The 17,674-nt window shown below is 50.4% G+C and overlaps 5 protein-coding genes across 5 annotated transcripts; 3 read left to right on the top strand and 2 right to left on the bottom strand.

The window, feature by feature from the left end:
* Positions 1-10: 10 nt before the first annotated feature.
* Positions 11-4,218, bottom strand: RAT1 (ssRNA exonuclease RAT1; the record flags this gene model as incomplete). Its single annotated transcript, XM_076631907.1, has 11 exons — positions 11-288; positions 353-899; positions 960-1,263; positions 1,325-1,528; positions 1,594-2,500; positions 2,562-2,951; positions 3,015-3,288; positions 3,359-3,727; positions 3,800-3,901; positions 3,998-4,100; positions 4,196-4,218. The coding sequence occupies 11 exons, from the start codon at positions 4,216-4,218 to the stop codon at positions 11-13; spliced, it is 3,501 nt and encodes a 1,166-aa protein (XP_076488030.1).
* Positions 4,219-4,614: 396 nt separating this feature from the next.
* Positions 4,615-5,776, top strand: ESF2 (RNA-binding ATPase activator ESF2; the record flags this gene model as incomplete). Its single annotated transcript, XM_076631906.1, has 3 exons — positions 4,615-5,038; positions 5,106-5,327; positions 5,406-5,776. The coding sequence occupies 3 exons, from the start codon at positions 4,615-4,617 to the stop codon at positions 5,774-5,776; spliced, it is 1,017 nt and encodes a 338-aa protein (XP_076488029.1).
* Positions 5,777-5,990: 214 nt separating this feature from the next.
* JCM6883_003824 (FGGY-family carbohydrate kinase) lies at positions 5,991-8,551 on the top strand (the record flags this gene model as incomplete). Its single annotated transcript, XM_076631905.1, has 11 exons — positions 5,991-6,019; positions 6,112-6,239; positions 6,315-6,579; positions 6,651-6,705; positions 6,783-6,992; positions 7,071-7,225; positions 7,306-7,490; positions 7,558-7,776; positions 7,847-8,036; positions 8,108-8,330; positions 8,402-8,551. 11 exons carry the CDS (start codon positions 5,991-5,993, stop codon positions 8,549-8,551), a joined length of 1,809 nt encoding a protein of 602 aa, XP_076488028.1.
* A 517-nt stretch (positions 8,552-9,068) lies between these two features.
* Positions 9,069-12,174, bottom strand: NAN1 (Nan1p; the record flags this gene model as incomplete). Its single annotated transcript, XM_076631904.1, has 6 exons — positions 9,069-9,076; positions 9,151-9,825; positions 9,891-10,291; positions 10,364-10,709; positions 10,775-11,847; positions 11,927-12,174. 6 exons carry the CDS (start codon positions 12,172-12,174, stop codon positions 9,069-9,071), a joined length of 2,751 nt encoding a protein of 916 aa, XP_076488027.1.
* A 104-nt stretch (positions 12,175-12,278) lies between these two features.
* Positions 12,279-17,562, top strand: JCM6883_003822 (serine/threonine-protein kinase; the record flags this gene model as incomplete). The annotated part of the gene is made up of 23 exons (XM_076631903.1): positions 12,279-12,341; positions 12,409-12,456; positions 12,543-12,552; positions 12,616-12,647; positions 12,721-12,765; positions 12,830-12,860; positions 12,921-13,166; positions 13,226-13,720; positions 13,793-14,149; positions 14,213-14,695; positions 14,769-14,821; positions 14,892-15,101; positions 15,168-15,302; positions 15,379-15,417; positions 15,506-15,619; positions 15,685-15,745; positions 15,808-15,872; positions 15,940-16,144; positions 16,229-16,398; positions 16,470-16,663; positions 16,733-16,825; positions 16,898-17,024; positions 17,089-17,562. 23 exons carry the CDS (start codon positions 12,279-12,281, stop codon positions 17,560-17,562), a joined length of 3,750 nt encoding a protein of 1,249 aa, XP_076488026.1.
* Between the last annotated feature and the right edge of the window lie 112 nt (positions 17,563-17,674).

Here is a 17,674-nt window from a genome sequence, read left to right as displayed (position 1 = left end):
AATGCGCGAATCAGTATCTCCTTCCACCTCCTCCTCCTCCTTGTTGTCCCTGACCTGCTCCAGGGTAGCCGCTGTAACCTCCGTAACCACCGTATTGCGGAGGTTGTTGTTGCTGACCGGGATAGCGAGCTCCTCCGGGACCAGCGGACGAGGGAGGAGGAGGACGATAGCCTCCAGGTGGTGGCGGAGGCATGTAGTTTGAAGGAAGAACGGGAGGTCGATAACCAGCAGCGGGAGGGGGAGGAGCGTAACCGGATCCTTGTGGTCGTGCAGCAGGAGGAGCAGAATCTATCATCGATTTATCGCGTCAGTTTCTTCGTTCCGTGTTTCCAGGCAGGTAGTTTCGACTTACATCCTGCGTATCCACCGCCGTAAGCACCACCTTGACTTCTCGAACTAGGATCGTAAGAATAACCGTTGTAAGGATCCCTCGAGTTTCCAGCTCCACTCCCTTGATTTCCGTATCCATAACTTCCTCCTCCTCCTCCTCCTCCTTGATAGCCTCCGTACGACTGATACGGCTGTTGTTGTTGTTGGTAGTGTTGTTGCTGTTGAGGCGGAGGTCCACGGTTCTGGTTCTTCGTGAATCCAGGACCACTCTGATCCCTGTGTCTCATCGCGTGGAATCCGTTACTCTCTTGACGTTCTCCTCCTCCCCTTCTCACTTGATCCTTATCGTAAGGAGTCAAGACGGCTCGAGCGGCTTGAACTCCAGGTAAGAGCATCGATCGATGAGGAGTCGTTTGGTCGGGGAATTCGAAAGTTGCGGAAATCGCTTCGTCGTTGAGAATATCGGGGAGTCCTTCGACGGGTGAATCGAACGTCGTTCCCGGGATCGAATCGTCGGGGAGGACTGCTCCCGAGATTCCTTTACTTCGTTTCGTATCGAGAGGAACAGGCTGAACGGAAGGAAATCAGCTTGAGATCCTCGAAGCGAAAAACGAGAGGAAAGAACTCACCTCTTTCGCCTTTCTCTTTCCATACAATCCTTCGAGATAATCATACAAAGGATGTTTACTTCCAACGATGATCGTATCAGTCCCCATCGTGTTTCGTTGATTCTCAAACTCGGTCAATTCGGGATATTTCGTATCCATCGCCGTGAGGAGTCGATCTTGATCGATGAACGGTAAGAGGGCGACTCCTTGCCATAACATCTTTTTCCCGTTCATGTCGATGTGGAAGTCTTTCGGGTAGAAATCGATGATGGGAGAATCAGAGTCGGTCATGAGGATTTGGAAAGGTTCAGGTAAATGAATTTTCCTACGAACGAATGAGAGTGAGCGAGAGCTCGAGAGAAAGTCGGTAAGAAGAAGAGACTCACGAAGCGGCGGGGAAAACACCCATAAGTTGCTCGTAAGGCTTAAACGGAGTTCCTTTCTCGAATTTGATGTCGAGTTTGCCCATTTCGAGGAAATCACTCGCGAACGGTGAGAAATGGTAAGGGTAGTACCACTGCCACGAAGGAGTTCCTTGGTAGTAGTATTCGAGAACCCAACACAATCCTTCGACGTATGATTTAACGATCCTATCGCAGAGAGCGAGGGAGATTCAGCGAAAGTACAGTGACGAAGGAAAGAGAAGCTAACTCACGCTTTACGGAACTCGATATCGCTCAACTCGACTCCAAACTTTTGTCGGTAGTAACGTTCCTTGTATCCAGGTTCCCACAGCTTGACGGTATCTTCTTGTTCGACGACGTTGTTTCCCATCGGTTTCAACTCTGGCGGAACTTGAGCGCCCAAACCAGCGACAGTCGCAGGAGTAGGAGGGAGTAAAGAGTCGGCGAGGAATGCGTTCACTTTGTCATCGGATTCTTGTTCTCCCGCTTCTTCATCGATCGGAGTTTCGTTACCCGGTGTCGAAGAGGCTTTACGTTTCGTTCCCCTTGGACTTGTCACCGTCGATTCTTCCTTTCCCGTCTCGAGTGATTCGGCAGAGAGGGAAGCTCGGAGAAGTGCAGCCGCCGATTGATTACTCTTTTTCGCCTCTTCCAACCCTTTCTCTTCCGCTGCTTTCTCCTCCTTCATTTCTTCATCTTCTTCTTTCGTAACCTTGACCTCCTCTTGAGGCGCTGCTGTCGTTGAACCTCCTCCTCTTCCTCCTCCTGAACTGGATCCAACAGCGGTCAATTCGAGAGAATGTTTCGTATCCGAAGCTTTCAACCCCGCCATCCTAATCGCTCTTCGATTCGCAACGATCGAAGCGTTATCTCCAATCAAACTCGAAACGTCCTTGCTCTTCGTGTTGGGGGCTTCGACGGCTTCTGCAGCCCAAGTAGGTTTCGCGGGCAATCCTCCAGGTCCCGAAGTTGTCGCGGTCGCGGTCGAGGAAGGGATAGGTTTCACTTCGACGTAATCGATTCCTCCCGAATGAGTGTTACCGGCACCGAGTTGAGAATGGTTAGAGGCGGAAGATTTAATCGAATTAGCTTGAGCGTTGTCTCGTGCTTCACGATCAATCTTTCGTCGTTTTTCGGCTCGATCTTGTCTCTCTTCGGCTGTGTTTATCAACCCTTTCTCAATCCCCGCGCACAAAGATTCAGAATGGAAGTGACTCACCTTCTCGTCGTTTCCTGAAAATCTCATCTTCCCTCATCGCCAATTGTTCCAAAATGACTTGAGCTCTCTCCAATTTAACTTTCCCATGTTCCGTCAAATAACCCCCCATCCTCTCTAAACTCGATTTCCAAATCCCCATCAGGGTATCGATCGCTCCTTCCCGAATTTCGAGACTCGGTAAATGAGGGAGGAAATCGTTCCCGACGAAGAAAATGAGGAATACCCAATCGTCGATCGCACGTTCCAGAGAGAACGGGAATGAATGAGTAGGGGCCGATAGTTCGACGGCGAGGTACTCTCGAAGGATAGCGACGTCGAGGAAGATGAAGGGTTTGAGAGGAGTAGGGGCTCCTTTCGGTGTCAAGTCGGCTTCAGGTTTCTTTACTTCCCCTGTCGAAACTCACAGGTCAGCAGAAGCTTCTTCGTCATGAAGAGTGAGGAGACGAAACGTACCTGTACAATCCTTCGAATGATGACCCGGTTGACCGCATCTATGACAACCTCTTCCTTTCTTCTTCTCATCGGCGAAAACGTCTTCCCTCAAAACTTTGAAGTGAGGTTCGTGAGTCGCCAAACTCAACATGATCAAATCCGCGTCGAGACCGTAGATGACGTGTCGAGTGTTTGGATTGTGAGATTGAGGGTGAGCTCGTTGGCGACGAATGAAATCCATGATTTTGTGTTCTCCTTCTCCGGGGACTGAAGCATCTGAGATGATGATCTCCAACTACATAATCCATCAAGTATCTTCAGCTCGACGGACGAGCGAGAGAGAGAGGAGGGAAAGAGGTACTCACGCCAGCCCAACCAGGATCTTCATTCAATTTCTTCCTAACCCAATACCTCAAACTCTTTGCCAATTTATCCATAAACGGAGTACCCGGAGTAATCGCATTCGAATCCCACGCCTTTTCCCCTTTGAACTCCTCACTCAAATCTTTTCCCATCGCTTCCCATTCCTTGATCGCGTTCTGTCGATCAGATTCCTTCTGTTCCGCTTCTTGTGCGGCCCTGAATCGTCGAGATCTTTGTTGATTCATTTTCGCTCGTGGAGCAACTCCATCGATCGCCATCATGAGGAGTTTACGGGGTCGTACCATCGAGACGACTCGATCCGTGTAGGCGAAAATCTCTTTCATCATTTCGTCTTCGTTTTTGGGTGCAGGCTAAAACCACAAACGATCATACCTCGATCAGCCATTGTCATGAGAGGGAGTTTGAGGCGAGAGAGGACTCACTTTTCCTTCTGGATGAGTACATGGATGCACAATTCCATTCATATCCAAATACAGGTTATCAAACTCTTCCCCGTTTGGATTTGGGCCCGAAATATCTACTGGCTAAATCCTCCCCCAAAATCAACACTAGTCAGTCCTTTCCTTCCTCGAGAAAGAGGGAGCGAGAGCAGAGCAAAGGGAGGGAGGGGGAAAACGAACCATTTCATCGAATTCTCCTTCGATTCCTGATGCTGAAGGAACTTTCACGGGAAATTCTTCGATCACTGGCATGACGATTTTGCCATATTTGCGAGAGAGCCATCTACATACGAGGGAGTGGGAGAGAGAAGCCAAAGGGTCAGAGAGAGGCTTCGCGGGAAGAGCGAGTGTATGGACCTAGACGAAGAGAAGACTTACCGGAAGAGAGCTGGGACACCCATGCTTTGATCTTATACGTGTCTGGTTGATAGCGATAGAAGAGAGAGCGGGGAGATGAGGCGAATCGAGGCGAGTCGAGTTCGGAGTGGAAGATCGGGAGTAGGCTGGAAAGACGGGTCTGTTCTGTCGTTCTGCTGCTGTATGTTCTGCTTCTGCGTCGGAAGGCTCCGGGTACGAGGTACTGAAGGGAGAGTGGCTAGATGAAGATGAGGAGAGAAAGTTTAATCGACTGTATGCTGTCACGCTCGAGGAAGGGAAAGGGGTACTCACTGTCGAGTCTACTGTGTATACAACTAACTCAGAGACTCCAGAGTAGGTCTCGAGTGAACGGTGAGGAAGCGAACGGGAAAGTTTCTCGATCTTCTCTCTTTTCCTTTACCACTCTCTCCACTTTCGATATGCCAGGTTCCTCACCATTGAAAGCATCAACAAGCTCTACTACTACTTCGAACAAGAAACGCAAGTCTGTCCCTGCAGTCCCAGTCGAAGAAGATGATCGATTCTCTTCTTTCCTCTCTCATCAAGCCTCGGACGGGGAAGACCCTGAGCAAGCCAGCCACATCGAGCAACCGGAAGCAGCTAAGGAGGATGAAGATTCACTCTCTACGTTCCCCCGACAACCCCTCCCCTCTCATTTACTTCCAAAACATCTCAGTTCGACTTCTTCCGGAACGACCACGACGAATAAGAAAGTGAAACAACCTGGATTGATCTACCTCAGTAGGATTCCACCGGGAATGGGTCCCGGTAAAGTTAAACATTTGTTGAGTCAGTTTGGGGAAGTTGGGAGGATTTATCTCGCAAGAGCCGACGCCAACAAAGGTACGTCTCATCCCTCTCTCCTACAAGTAGTACTCGGGACTGATGAGGGATTGATGAGTGTCTACAGAAGTGAGTTTGAAGAAGAAGTTCAAACAGAAAGAAAGGCATCAAAGTCATAATTTCAAAGAAGGATGGATCGAATTCCTCGACAAACGAGTCGCTCGTTCCGTCGCGGAAATGTTGAACGCCCAAAATATTGGAGGGAAGAAGAGTGATAAATGGCATGATGACGTTTGGACTATGAAGTATTTACCGAGGTTCAGGTGGGATCAATTGTCGGAACAAGTTGGTGAGTTCTCAATCAACTCTCTTTCTCCTTCTGTGATTCTTGGGGAAAGTTGCTGATTTGTGAAAGGTGGGTTGTTAGCGTTGGAAAGAGCTACTCAAACGAGTTTAATGAGGTTCCATTTGAACCACTCGAAACAAGAACAAGAATCCTACTTGTCGGCGGTCGAAAAAGCTCGAGTCTCAAACAAAATCGAGGAGAAAGCGGCATCGAGGAACAAGTCGAAGAATCAAGTCGAAGGTACTGGGTCTATTGGAGAAGGAGGAGGAGGAGAGGGAGCTGCTGGAGGAGAGAAGGAAGGGAAGAATAAGAGGAAAAAGAGGGAATTCAGGCAGAGACAAGCGGTCTCTGGAAATCAAGGGCAGGGCGGGGACGGTGGGAACGAGGAAGGTAAGGGAGAGAGGGCTGGGAGTAGGAAACAGCTGGACGACGTTCTTGGTAGATTGTTCTGATTCGAATTTGCGAAATTTTGCATTTTCGACAACTCGTTTTTTTGCTACGCTTTCTCTTTCTGCGAGGTGCCGTAACCTGGAGACCTCGATTGTCTATCCTTGACCAGAATGACTCCCTTCGAGAACATAAAAAAGTGGAATGACCTCACCGTTCTTCTCGTTCTGCTCCTTCCTCTCCCTCACTTTTCCCTCAAACTCTCTCGACATTACAACTATGACATCTTATTACATTGGAGTAGACGTGTGAGTCCCCTCCTTCCTGTTCCCCCTCCCTCTCTCCCCCCACAACTCTGACGCTTCTCCCTCCTCTCCTCGAAAATTTTGATCCCTCGAAGCGGTACCGGCTCTGCCCGAGCCGCGTTGGTTTCGGATCAAGGTGATATCGTAGCTGAATCTACCTACAACACGACTACATGGAGGGATGAAAAAGATAAAGATATCTTTGAACAATCTTCTGGACAAAGTCAGCTCCCCTTTCTCTCCCTACTCTCTCCTGCTTTGCGTGTTCACAACTGACGAGCGTGAGAGCGTCGTGCAGTCTGGAGTTGCATCAGTCAAGCCTGTCGAGACGTCTTGAAATCGTCCCAAGTCGATCCGAGTTCAGTAAAAGGAATCGGTTTCGACGCTACTTGTTCCCTCGTAGTTGCGAATATCGAATCAGGGGAACCTGTTTCCGTTACTCCTGGAACTTATGAGGGAAAGGGATTCGTGGAGGGAACGAAGGAGGAGGAGAAGAGGGATATTATCTTGTGGGCGGATCATCGTGCCGGGGCTGAAGCGAAAAAGATCAATTCGACAAAGTCGTGAGTTCATCTCGAGGCGTTGCTTGACAACTGATGTCGTGCTGACGGGAATTACACTTCATGCGAAAAAGGAAATGGCTCAATTATGTCGGAAAGACGATTTCACTCGAGATGGAAGTTCCCAAAGTACGTCTTCAAGCTGCCCTTTCTCGTCCTCTTACCTTGAGTAACATCTCCTGACGTCGCACGTATCTCTCGCTCAGATGCTCTGGCTCAAGAACCACATGCCGTCTTCCCTCTTCTCCTCCTGCATGTTCTTCGATCTCCCCGATTGGCTCTCGTACCGAGCGACCTCAGATCTCGCTCGTTCGAACTGCTCCCTCGCGTGTAAATGCTCGTACGTCCCTCCTGGAGTCGAGGGTTCGAAAGGATGGAACGATGAGTTTTTCGAAGAAATCGGGTTGGAAGAATTCGTTAGTCAAAGCTTTTCTCCTCCCGCTCGCTCAAAGATACTCTCAAGTTCTGATGGAGTTGTTCGAGGTGCGATTCAGGTCAAGAACGACTTCGTTCAAGTCGGAGGAATCCCAGGCAAGAACGGATTGATCTTGACGGCTGGTCAACCAGTTGGAAAAGGACTTTCTGCGAAAGCCGCCCAAGAGTTAGGATTGAAGGAAGGAACTGCTGTAGGTTCTGCCGTTATCGACGCGTACGTTTCGACCTCATTCATCCCTTTCCTCTTCCCTTCGAGCTCGATATTGACGATTCGTTTCTCGTTTCGATGAATAGCTACGCAGGATGGGTTGGAACTGTCGCAGCCCCGATGGAAGGACAAACGACTACCGAATTATCTGATTCGAGGCATCGATTGGCAGCAATCGCAGGAACTTCGACCTGTCACATCGTTCAGTCTGAAGATCCAGTTTTCGTTCCCGGAGTATGGGGTCCTTATAAACACGCTATCTTCCCTGGCTGTACGTTCTCTCGAGCTCAATCCCCTTCTCTCAGGACATGCGCTGATTGAGCGTGAGAGACAAACAGATTGGATGAACGAAGGAGGACAATCTTCGACGGGACAATTACTCGATTTCATGATTGATACTCATCCAGCTTCAGAGAAACTTAAGCAAGTAGCGAAGGAACAAGGGACGAATATCTTCGCGCTCTTGACGACGATTCTAGAGGAAATGGTTAAAGAAAAGGGAGTACCTTTTATGAGTTACTTGACGAAGGACTACTACCTCTACCCTGATCTTCACGGTAAGCTAATCACCCGCTTTCTCTCTCTTGTTGATGTCCGACCTGATTCGAGCGGCTGAATGAATGACAGGTAATCGTTCGCCATTGGCCGATCCTAGCATGAGGGGAATGTTGATCGGAATGGCTTTGGACAAGACGGTCGGAGACCTGGCCTTGCGATACTATGCGACTGCTGAAGCAATCGCTCTTCAAACTCGTCAAATCATCGACGAGATGAATGAGAAGGGACATCAGATCAAATCGATTTTCATGTCCGGAGGGTCAGTCCACTCCCACTTTCTCCTATTCGACGGTCTCGTTGACTGACTGTTGAGACGGTATGCGATTGTAGATTGGTCAAGAATCGATTCCTGATGAGTTTGATCGCCGACATTTGTAACATTCCTATTCAACTTCCTCACTCTCATTCAGCTTCGGTCGTATTGGGTTCCGCCATGTTGGGAGCTGCCGCTGCTGAAGAAGCTCAACGGCTAGGAGGACAAGCTGGATTGGATAGTCAGAAGAAGGCGGAGGAAAGTTCGTTTGGAATGAAGGAGAACTTATGGGGTAACATGGTCCGTTCTCTTTCTCTCTCTCTCGCTTTCTACTGTTCGGTGAGCTGATGAGACGTGACCTGGGAGAATAGATTCGTATGTCGAAACCCGGTACCACGATTCACCCTTCGGCATCCGAGAAAGAACTCAAACTATTGAAGGTCAAATACGAGATTTTCAAGGAGTGTATCGAATTGCAGAGGAAATGGAGGAAGAACGTTTCCGACGCTCTTGGAGAGTAAGGGAGAGGAGATGGTTTGGTCATGGTACATAGAGAAAGAGAAAGAGAAAGTATATATCTTTTCACACAACTTAGCAGTAGTATTCCCAAAGAGACTTGAATCCAATCCCTCAAACTAGCTCCCTTGACCCGTCCCATCGTCTGAAGGTCGTTTACTATTGAGAGACTCGCTGCTAGAGAGCAACGAAGCTAAAGGCTTGACAGGTGAGAAAAGCTCGAGTCGTTGGAGTTTTCCGTAAAAGCGGAAAGGTTGAGCTCGCTGTCGCTCGACAACGCCCGCTGGGCTACGAAAGGATCAAGCTAGCTTGAAGCTAGCACTACGAGTTGCAAGTGGGGTCCGAAGGTTGCTGACTCTCGCACTGATTTGCTTGTACGCACTCAAGACTAGGAAGCATCCTCGCGCGGCGAGATTGTGCTTTTCTCGGCGAGTACATGAAGGACCGCTGAACAAAGGAGAGATCCAGGAAGATAGACAACATGCTTGCACGATGAGTGAGACTTTAGCTAACTACGGTGTTCTAAATGGCTAAAAGGGAAACGGCGACGAGCGGTCTAAGGATTAGCATTATCTCGAAACGGATGAATAGGGTTGATGCTCACCTAGCTTGAGTCGAGCTCTGAAGATATCAGCAAGCGATGTTGACGAAAACTCGTTGTAACGGGTTTCCGTTATTGTTCGATCTCCATCAACGTTCTCGGGTTCGTCGACCTCGATCTCCATTCCAATGACGTTTCCTTCTGTCTCGTCCGTTCGTTGAGGAGGGGGAGGAGCAGCGAGTAACATCGAACGCCAAAGTAATTTGACCGGGGGAAGAGAGTGAGCGGGAGTCTCGAGAATCTCCAATCCTCCATCGAGTTTGATCTTCTCCTTGCCCTTCGAATTGATTGCTGTCGACTTGAAGGGGGCGGCGATGTCGTCTGAGCCAAAGATTTCGTCGAATAATCGTTGCTGACCTTCGTTCGCTTGGGGGAGACGAGATGGTGCGATCGAGCCCGATGACTTCGCGAGAGGACCGACGAGCAAGACGCGCGATTGAGAGTCGACAACGGCGAGAGAAGGATCGGACGAGGTTGATGTCGAAGGGAGCGAGACGGATTGAGAGATTGCGAAGGGGACAGTGCGGACTGAGGAGGACGAGGACGAGGGAGAGTTGCCGAGAGGAAGGGACGAGAGAGAAGTGTACGCAATGGAGGATGACACCTCGGCGGCTAGGAGGGCCGAGGAGGAATCAGATGCCGCGACAGTCGAGTACTCGACCGAAGACGAGAAAGTTTCTGGAGGAAAGATAATCGTTAGCTTAGTTGACTCGAGGTAACGATTTGAGAAATAGTGGGCTCACCTTCGAGCGTCAAAAGATCCCAGCAAGCGAGTCCCTCGCTTCCGACGACAACCAATTCAGTTCCTTCTTCTCCCGCAAAGACAACTTCCTTCGGCTTGCCAACCGTCCTGCTCGAAAAGGTACAAATCTCCTCCGCCTTCGAAGTACTCCACACTCCAACCGAATCCTCAAAAGCGACCGCGAACATTGATCCATCTTTCGAAAAATTTGATGCGAGAGGGGTGAGGTTGCGACGAGAAAGAGCGGTACGACAATGCCACGCCGACGCAGCGTAGGACCACAACTTGATCGAGGAGTCGAGGGAAGTGGTGAGGAGGATAGGCTGGGCGGGAGAGGGAGAGAAGGAGAGCGAAGTGAGTGGGTGGGAATGAGGACGATCGATTCGGGTCGAAAGTGAGAAGCTATCATTTCAGAGCAAACAGGTCAGCTCATCGCGAGTCTGAGCGGATCAGATAATCGGGAGAAAGACTCACGATTGGCTATCACCTTTGTTCCTCCAGAACTTGAGATGTCGAACGGGATGATAATCTCCACTTTGCCATTCGTCGACAGTCGCCATCCAGTAACCTCCGTTACCTTGTTCCGGTGTCGAGAACGCGACTCGCTCGACCCTTGTGGGCTCAATTACCTTGTCCGTAGCAGAACTGACTCGGTTCGAAGGGGAGATCTCGAGTTCGAGCACTTGGGAGTCATTCGAGGGGGAGTAGAATTGGAGAGAAGAGGGGTGACCGGATGGAAGGACGAGGTTTGCATTCGACGGGTCGACTGCGAGCGGGATAGGGTGGTTTGGTCGAGACGAAGTCGGTGTAGCGATCGAATCTGAGCAAGGAATCGACAAATTAGCTTCACCGTCCGAGACAAACAGAGAGAGCACGGCGACTCACCAGACTTGAGACCAGCGATAGTCTTCTCAATCTTGAGCCTCTGACTTCCCACGAACACGATACTGCCATCGGCCAATCTCGCTGCAACCATTTGTTCCCCTCCCTCTCGACCTCCATCGACAACAGTCAGGGTTTGAATCGGTGCTCCTAGACGAGGAACGTATTCTTGATGGTTCGTGTGCAGTTGCCAGAGAACGATGACGGCTTCTTGACCTCCCGAGAGAAGATAAGCTCCGTTCGGAGTAAACGAGAGCGAGGAGATCGGGTGAACATGCCAGTGAAGGAGTGAAGTCGTTGGTGCGGCTACCTTCTTCTTCTTCTCGACTTGTTGCGTATCTTTCTCGTCGGAAGAAGGGCGTTCGAGCACGTTGTACCAGAGGCGAATCTGACCCTTCGTGTTTCCAGTTGCGAAATAGGTTTCGGCGGGATGGAAAGCGAGAGCCGTCAATTCTTCGCCATCGACTGGGATGGTTCGAGTGAATCCTTGCTGCAAGGCCGAGGTTTTGCAGACATTGATCGCGTGAGGGTTCAAGGAGATGAGAGTCGATCCGTCCGGGGAAAGGGAAAGGGATCGAACGATTCGAGGAAGGGCGAGTCGAATTCTTCGTGAAGGGGGAAGGGGAGTCGAGGGATCAGAAGCTGTTCGGGGTTCGTTTGCCGAAGGAGTTTGAGATCGTTTCGGTCGAAGGGAAATCATGTAAATCCCCGCCAAATCTTCTCCAGCTTCGATTCCTTTGCCCTGTTTGTTCTCCGCTTGATCCTTCTTGAGAGTAGGGTTGGCGAGGGCGACGAACAATTGATCGGGAAGGGAAGGGTGAGCTGTAGCGAGAGTGACAGGAGATTGACAATCGAGCGTTCGCAACAATTTTCCCTCGAGGTAATCCCACACCCTGACGAATCCATCCGTCGACCCGACTACCAACTGCCGAGGGTTTGAAGGGTTGAGTAAGATAGTCGAAACCTTGCCTCGGAGGGAAGAAATGAGGGAAGATCGATTCGAAAGAGTCGAGAGGAGTTCGGTTGTTGCGCTCGAATAGATTTTGACATGGGACCCTGAAGTGATGAAGTAGTATCTACGCAACAGGATTTTCCACTAGTCAGCCCTGCCCTAACGTCGCCTGCTCGCGAGAGAAGAGATGAGAAAAAGCTCACTCCGAGTCTGGAGAGAAGAGAACTGGACAAGGTGCCGTGTGAGCATCTGCCAAGGGTAGCCAATCCAACTGGTTCTGTTCTACGCTGTCTACCGTGTCTTCTAACGAGGTAGGGACGACGGCATCTTTCTTTGCTTGAGCTGCTCTTCTTTTTTCTCGTTCGTTCCTTTGGGGTCGATGGCGTGCAGGTCGGTTCGCATTCGATGCTGGGTTCACTGCTGCATTCGCTACAGCGAGAGTCGTCGCCATAGTCGTCGATGCGAGATGAAGAGGTCAAGAAACTTCGAATCCAAATTCGTTAGGCTTCTTTCACTCGACATTCAATCTTTGGTTCCCTCTCGCGTCTGTTCAGGATGTCACGAGGGAACCTTTTACCTCATGAGGACCCTCTACAGACTCCCTCCTTGCCCAACTTCGTCAGTTCTTCCTATTCCCTTCTCCAGCTGACTCTCCCCACTCACGCTCCTTCCGCTCTCCCGACAGAAACTAGCCGAGAAGCTAGGCCAAGGTGCATTCGGATCTGTATACAAGGTGAGTGACTGCGCCCACCTAGCAGGAACTCGCGCTGATCTGTCTTCCCCCCTTGCTTCTGCCCGGATCGTTCAACTTTCGGACAGGCTCTCAATTGTAGGTCGAATGGTCTCAAATCATGATTCCTACTGCAGAGCTGACATGATTGTGCGTTGGCAGGGTCGACTGGAGAAACATGCGCCGTGAAACAGGTTCGTCAAACATTCAGCTGTCCCGTTCGTCTGTTGCGACGATGCGCTGACGCTTGGTACAAACGCTCGCTAGATCGATCTATCGCATATCGCTCGATCAGAGCTGCCCGACATCATGGTGAGTCGTAACATCTTCGCGGGTTCTCCCCGATATTCACCTCCTCCGAGTCTTCCTCCTGCAGCAAGAGATCGATTTGCTCAAGAACCTACATCGTGAGTGAGAACTCTTTCTCTGCACGTATCACGGGAGACCGCTAACTCGACTCTTTGCAGATTCAAACATCGTTCAATATCGAGGTTACGCTCGAACCGATTCAGCTCTCTATATCATCCTCGAATACTGCGAAAATGGTTCACTCTCGGCGATCATCAAAAAGTTTGGAAGGTTCCCGGAATCCCTCGCGGGCTTGTACACATTGCAAGTGCTGCAAGGTCTGTTGTACCTTCACGATCAGGGAGTAATTCATCGAGATATCAAGGGGAGTAATATCCTCGCCACGAAGGAAGGCAACATCAAACGTAAGTGACACACGAACGTCATATTTCAAGTACCCGTGCTGAGTCGCTTCGTTTCTCAGTCGCGGATTTCGGAGTCGCAACTCGAGTAGGAGGTCCCTCAGATTCGGCGGTCGTAGGCTCGCCCTATTGGATGGCGCCTGAAGTGGTCGATCAAACCGGAGCGACAACAGCGTCCGACATCTGGTCTTTAGGAGCTCTCGTAATCGAACTTCTCACAGGCAAACCTCCCTACCACTTTCTCGATCCGATGCCAGCCCTTTTCCGAATTGTCAACGATGACTGTCCTCCGATACCCCAAGGAGCTAGTGCGGTCGTGAGGGACTTCCTCGTTCAGTGTTTCCAGAAGGACGGCAACTTGAGAATAGGTGCGAGGAAGTTGTTGAGGCACCCTTGGATGACCGTCGCGAAGAAGCAGCAAGAAGCACAATCTCGAGATCGGAGTCGTGACGAAGTTGAGGGTCAGAGGACGGAACACGAATCGGTTCGAAATAATCCGATCAGCTCCTACGACGACACGGTGCAACAAGTTCAGCAGTGGAACGAAGCTCTCAAAGGTGTGTTCTTTGAACTATCTACCTCTGCGTGTCTCGTCCTGCTCCAAGGCTAAAATCGTTCCCCTCCGACAGCAACTCCGACTACGAAACCTCCGCGATCTCCCCGACCTCTCGCAGCTTCGCTATCTGATGAGAATTCTCCTGTGATACTTCAACGTAGTCCAGAGTTTTTATCCAACCGATCTCTAGAATCATCCACGGCTCCTCCCCGGCTCAGACCGTCTCTCGTCGCTGGTCGACGAGGAGCGGGTCTCGGGCTCCCTCTCACCCTTATCCAGCCGAAAGATCGATTGCGCAAGAAGGTACCGTTGCGAAAGGCGGATGCTACGATTGACTTGGACGACGAAGAGGAAGAGGTGGTCGGGGAGAAGGAAAGCGATAATTGGGATAGCGATTTTGAAGGTGGTCTCTCGATCACCAAAATTGAAGGTATGTCTCCTTACGTCTCTGATCTTCAAGCGGTTTCTGACAGTTCTTGTTTCGTTCCAATAGCACTCGATCGCGAAACTTTGGTCTCGGACGAAGCTCCTCAAGATGACGATTCGGACGAAGATTCAAATTCGACGAATTCTCTCACGATCAGAGCTACTCCTCGCAAAGCAAGCATTCTTCCCACAGCTCAGAAGGGACTTGAAACGGTCGTAGAAGATTACTCGGACCTCGTCCCAGAGGGACAGAGCGATCCTTTTGATACGAAAGTCGACAGTTTCAAGGTCAGTAATTCAGAATGGTCTCATCCTGGTCACGATCTTGACTTGGAGATCGCGATGGAACAGAAGACTCAAGCCGAACAAGCTCTGCTGCGCCCCGATCCCAGCTCGAACGCACTCGAGGCGGCCTCTTCCGGACCGCGCCCTCAATCACCCACTTCGCCTATGAGACTCACTCGGTCAAGTTCGAGTCTGTCAACTTTCTTCGAGAACGACGTCGAAGACTATTCAGATTTGTTCGCGAAAGGCACTGGAGAAGAAAATCGTGAGTCCTGACGGTCCTTGCTCGCGCGCTCGCGTTCGATTCTTTTCTGACAGCTCAATTGCGTCGCTGATAGAAGGAAAACTAGAATCGTTACAACTGCAGCATCATCTCTCGTCGAAATCTTGGGTAAGTCCGCCTTCTTCTACCGAATTTTGCTCCAATTGTTCACGAGTCATTCCGCGCGCGCCTCGGGTAGCTCGGAGACGAAGATTCTGACGACGAAGATCCGTTCTCGTCCGTGAACGAAACATCGACGACGGCGTATGAGCTCGATGAGCACAACCTGGAAGCGAATCTTCTACGAGACCAGGTCGCGAGACAGTGCGCTCTCGTCGAGGATTTGCTGGATACTGTAGAAAGCGGCAAACTCGATGACTACGAGGTTCGAGAGGCGGCACTGCAGATCGTGAGTTCGATGACCCCTATGGATTCTTGCTTCAACTCTGCTCACCTCTCTGTATCTCTTACACAGACGGGTCTACTTGAGGACTCTCAAGATGCAAGAACACATTTCAAGAAACGTCACGGCACGCTCGTCATCGTCGAAGCTTTGCAAATCGCTCGTTCGAGAGAAATTCTCGCCATTTTCCTCCGGATTGTAAACCTTGTACGTCTTCGAAGCGTCTTGCTCTCCATTGAACCTTCCGTTCACCTACATTCTCGAATCTTCCACTTTCGCACAGATTGTTGAATCCGACGCTGCAGAGCTTGAGAAATTGGCCGTGAGTACTTCCCCCTCAGACCTCGATTGACCGCGAATCTGTTCAAGCGACGCTGATCCGCATTGTTTGCATTCGATGATCTACATAGCTTGTCGGTGGGTGTCCTGTTGTCATGTCTTTCGCTTCGAAGAGATACTCTCGCGAGATTCGACTCGAGACTGCTCTTTTCATTGGGAAGTTGTGTCGCACGTCGTTGCTCACCGTACGTCTTCATTCCTCGTTTTGGGCTTCCTGTCGTGTCTGAACGAATTTGACCTCGTCAAACAGCTGCAAATGTTTGTCTCCTGTCGAGGTTTGCGAACACTGGTCGACATGCTGGACGATACTTGTGAGTGCTGCATGAGTTCGTATTTTGACCGTATTCTCACTTTTCCGCACTTCTGATTTCAGATGACGAAGGTCGAGACTTTGTCTGGATGGCGGTCGACGGGATTGCCCGAGTTTTTGAGATGAATGTGAGTCACCCTGTCTGAATCCGAAAAACGGCGATTCTAACCCCTCGAAACGATTTCGATTCCTTAGGGTCCAGCCCCAAGGAACGACTTCTGTCGCCTGCTAGCTCAAGAAGGACTACTCGAACCGTTGTCGAGCGCATTGATCAGCGTGTGCGGAGATGACGACGACCTGGCTGAATCGGCAAAAGTCAAGATCGTTCAAATCCTCCTTCTTTTCGCCCAATCCGATCACAAGGTGAAACAAGCGATGGCTACTCGAGCCATCTCGCTCAGTGCGTCCTCTCTCTCCGCTCTCTCTCTCTCTCTCTCTCTCTCGTATGCGGTGTCTCTGACCGGAGGACCTGCGGATTATGCAGGGTTGATCAAAGCTGCTTCGTTACTCGAAAACGACCTGCTCGCTGTGCTCCTCAAGACAATCAAGAACCTGTCGATGCTCCCGAGCGCTCTCGACGTTCTACAGAATGCCAACACGATCGAGAATTTGATCGAAATCTCAAGTAGACCGATCCAAGGTCGAATCGCCGCGGTAAGAACGAGCTTTCACCTCTATAGTTGCGTAATTCAAGTTGGCTGAAGTCCACTGTGATGGCTAAACAGGAGATCCAAAACCACACACTTCACATTCTGTTCAATTTGTGTCGGTTATCCAAAACTCGACAGGAAGAAGCGGCGAGCTTTGGCGCCATCCCGATCCTCCAGAAAATCGTTCTCGACAACTCTCCTCTCAAACAGTTTGCTCTGCCGATTCTTTGCGATTTCGGTCACTTGGATTCTCGCGTCACTCGTAAACTGTCAGTCTTGATCCCTTTCAACTTCGTGTCGATAATGCCTAATCTCTCGCCTTGCAATGTCGAGGATAGTTTGTGGCAACACGATGGACTCAAGTTCTACCTTTACCTCCTCTCGAAGGATCCTTACTGGATCAACGCTGCCCTCGAAGCGATTTTCTCTTGGTAAAGCTTCGTTTTTTTTTCTTCTTTCCCTCATCATAACTGACGTGAAGTTATGAGCACGATGGATAACAGGTTTCAAGATGAGACTGTACGGGTCGAGCGATGCTTACTCGAATCGGACGCGGTCGATGCGCTCGTCCGACTTTTTTGCACGACGAAAGGCACAGTGTTCGAAATGATGCTCGAACCTTACCAAAAGGTATGCAGCCCACTGAACTCGTTTGCTATGAGCCCTGCTGACCTCGACTTCCGTCGGTTCCCAGATCCTTCGGACGTCGTCGCCCCTCACTTCTCGTCTCGCAACTCAATCCGGATTCTGCAAACGCATTGTTGACAGGATCGAACGTTCAACAAAAGCTGTCGTTCGACTCAACCTTCTTCGTATCACCAAAACCGTCTTCGACTCTCTCAGTGACCGTCGTGACCGAGAACGGGTCGTCAAACTCCTTCAACCTGCAATCTCGCGAGTTGCGACCGAGGAGAAAACCGTCTTGGCCTCCCAACTCGCGAAATCACTCGAGGCAGAATTCGTGTCGACCAAGGAAACGACTCGCAGAACTCTCTTACCTCGAAGAGGAGCCTCCGAAGGTTCTACTCCTGGCAGATTTCTTGCCGGAACTTCTCCGTCTCTCGCTGCTTTTCCTTCCTCCCCTCAACGCTCTACACCCTCCCTTCACTCCCGTATACCTTCCGAATCAGTATCACCCAGAAGAAACGATCCTGCGCGTCGTCGCTAAACCGTTCTCTTCGATTTTCGTTTTATGTTTTTCACATTCCCTCCCCTTTGCATTGATACCCTCTCACTCGCTCTACCTTTTCGTTTTTCGTATCTATCTCGAGCTCGCATTA

This window comes from Sporobolomyces salmoneus (assembly GCF_050403485.1).
Source record: "Sporobolomyces salmoneus JCM6883 DNA, S_salmoneus_JCM6883_v1_ctg21, whole genome shotgun sequence".
Classification (NCBI taxonomy): domain Eukaryota; kingdom Fungi; phylum Basidiomycota; class Microbotryomycetes; order Sporidiobolales; family Sporidiobolaceae; genus Sporobolomyces; species Sporobolomyces salmoneus.
The sequence above is the reverse complement of the archived record's forward strand: the minus strand, read 5'-3'. Positions and strand labels throughout refer to the sequence as shown.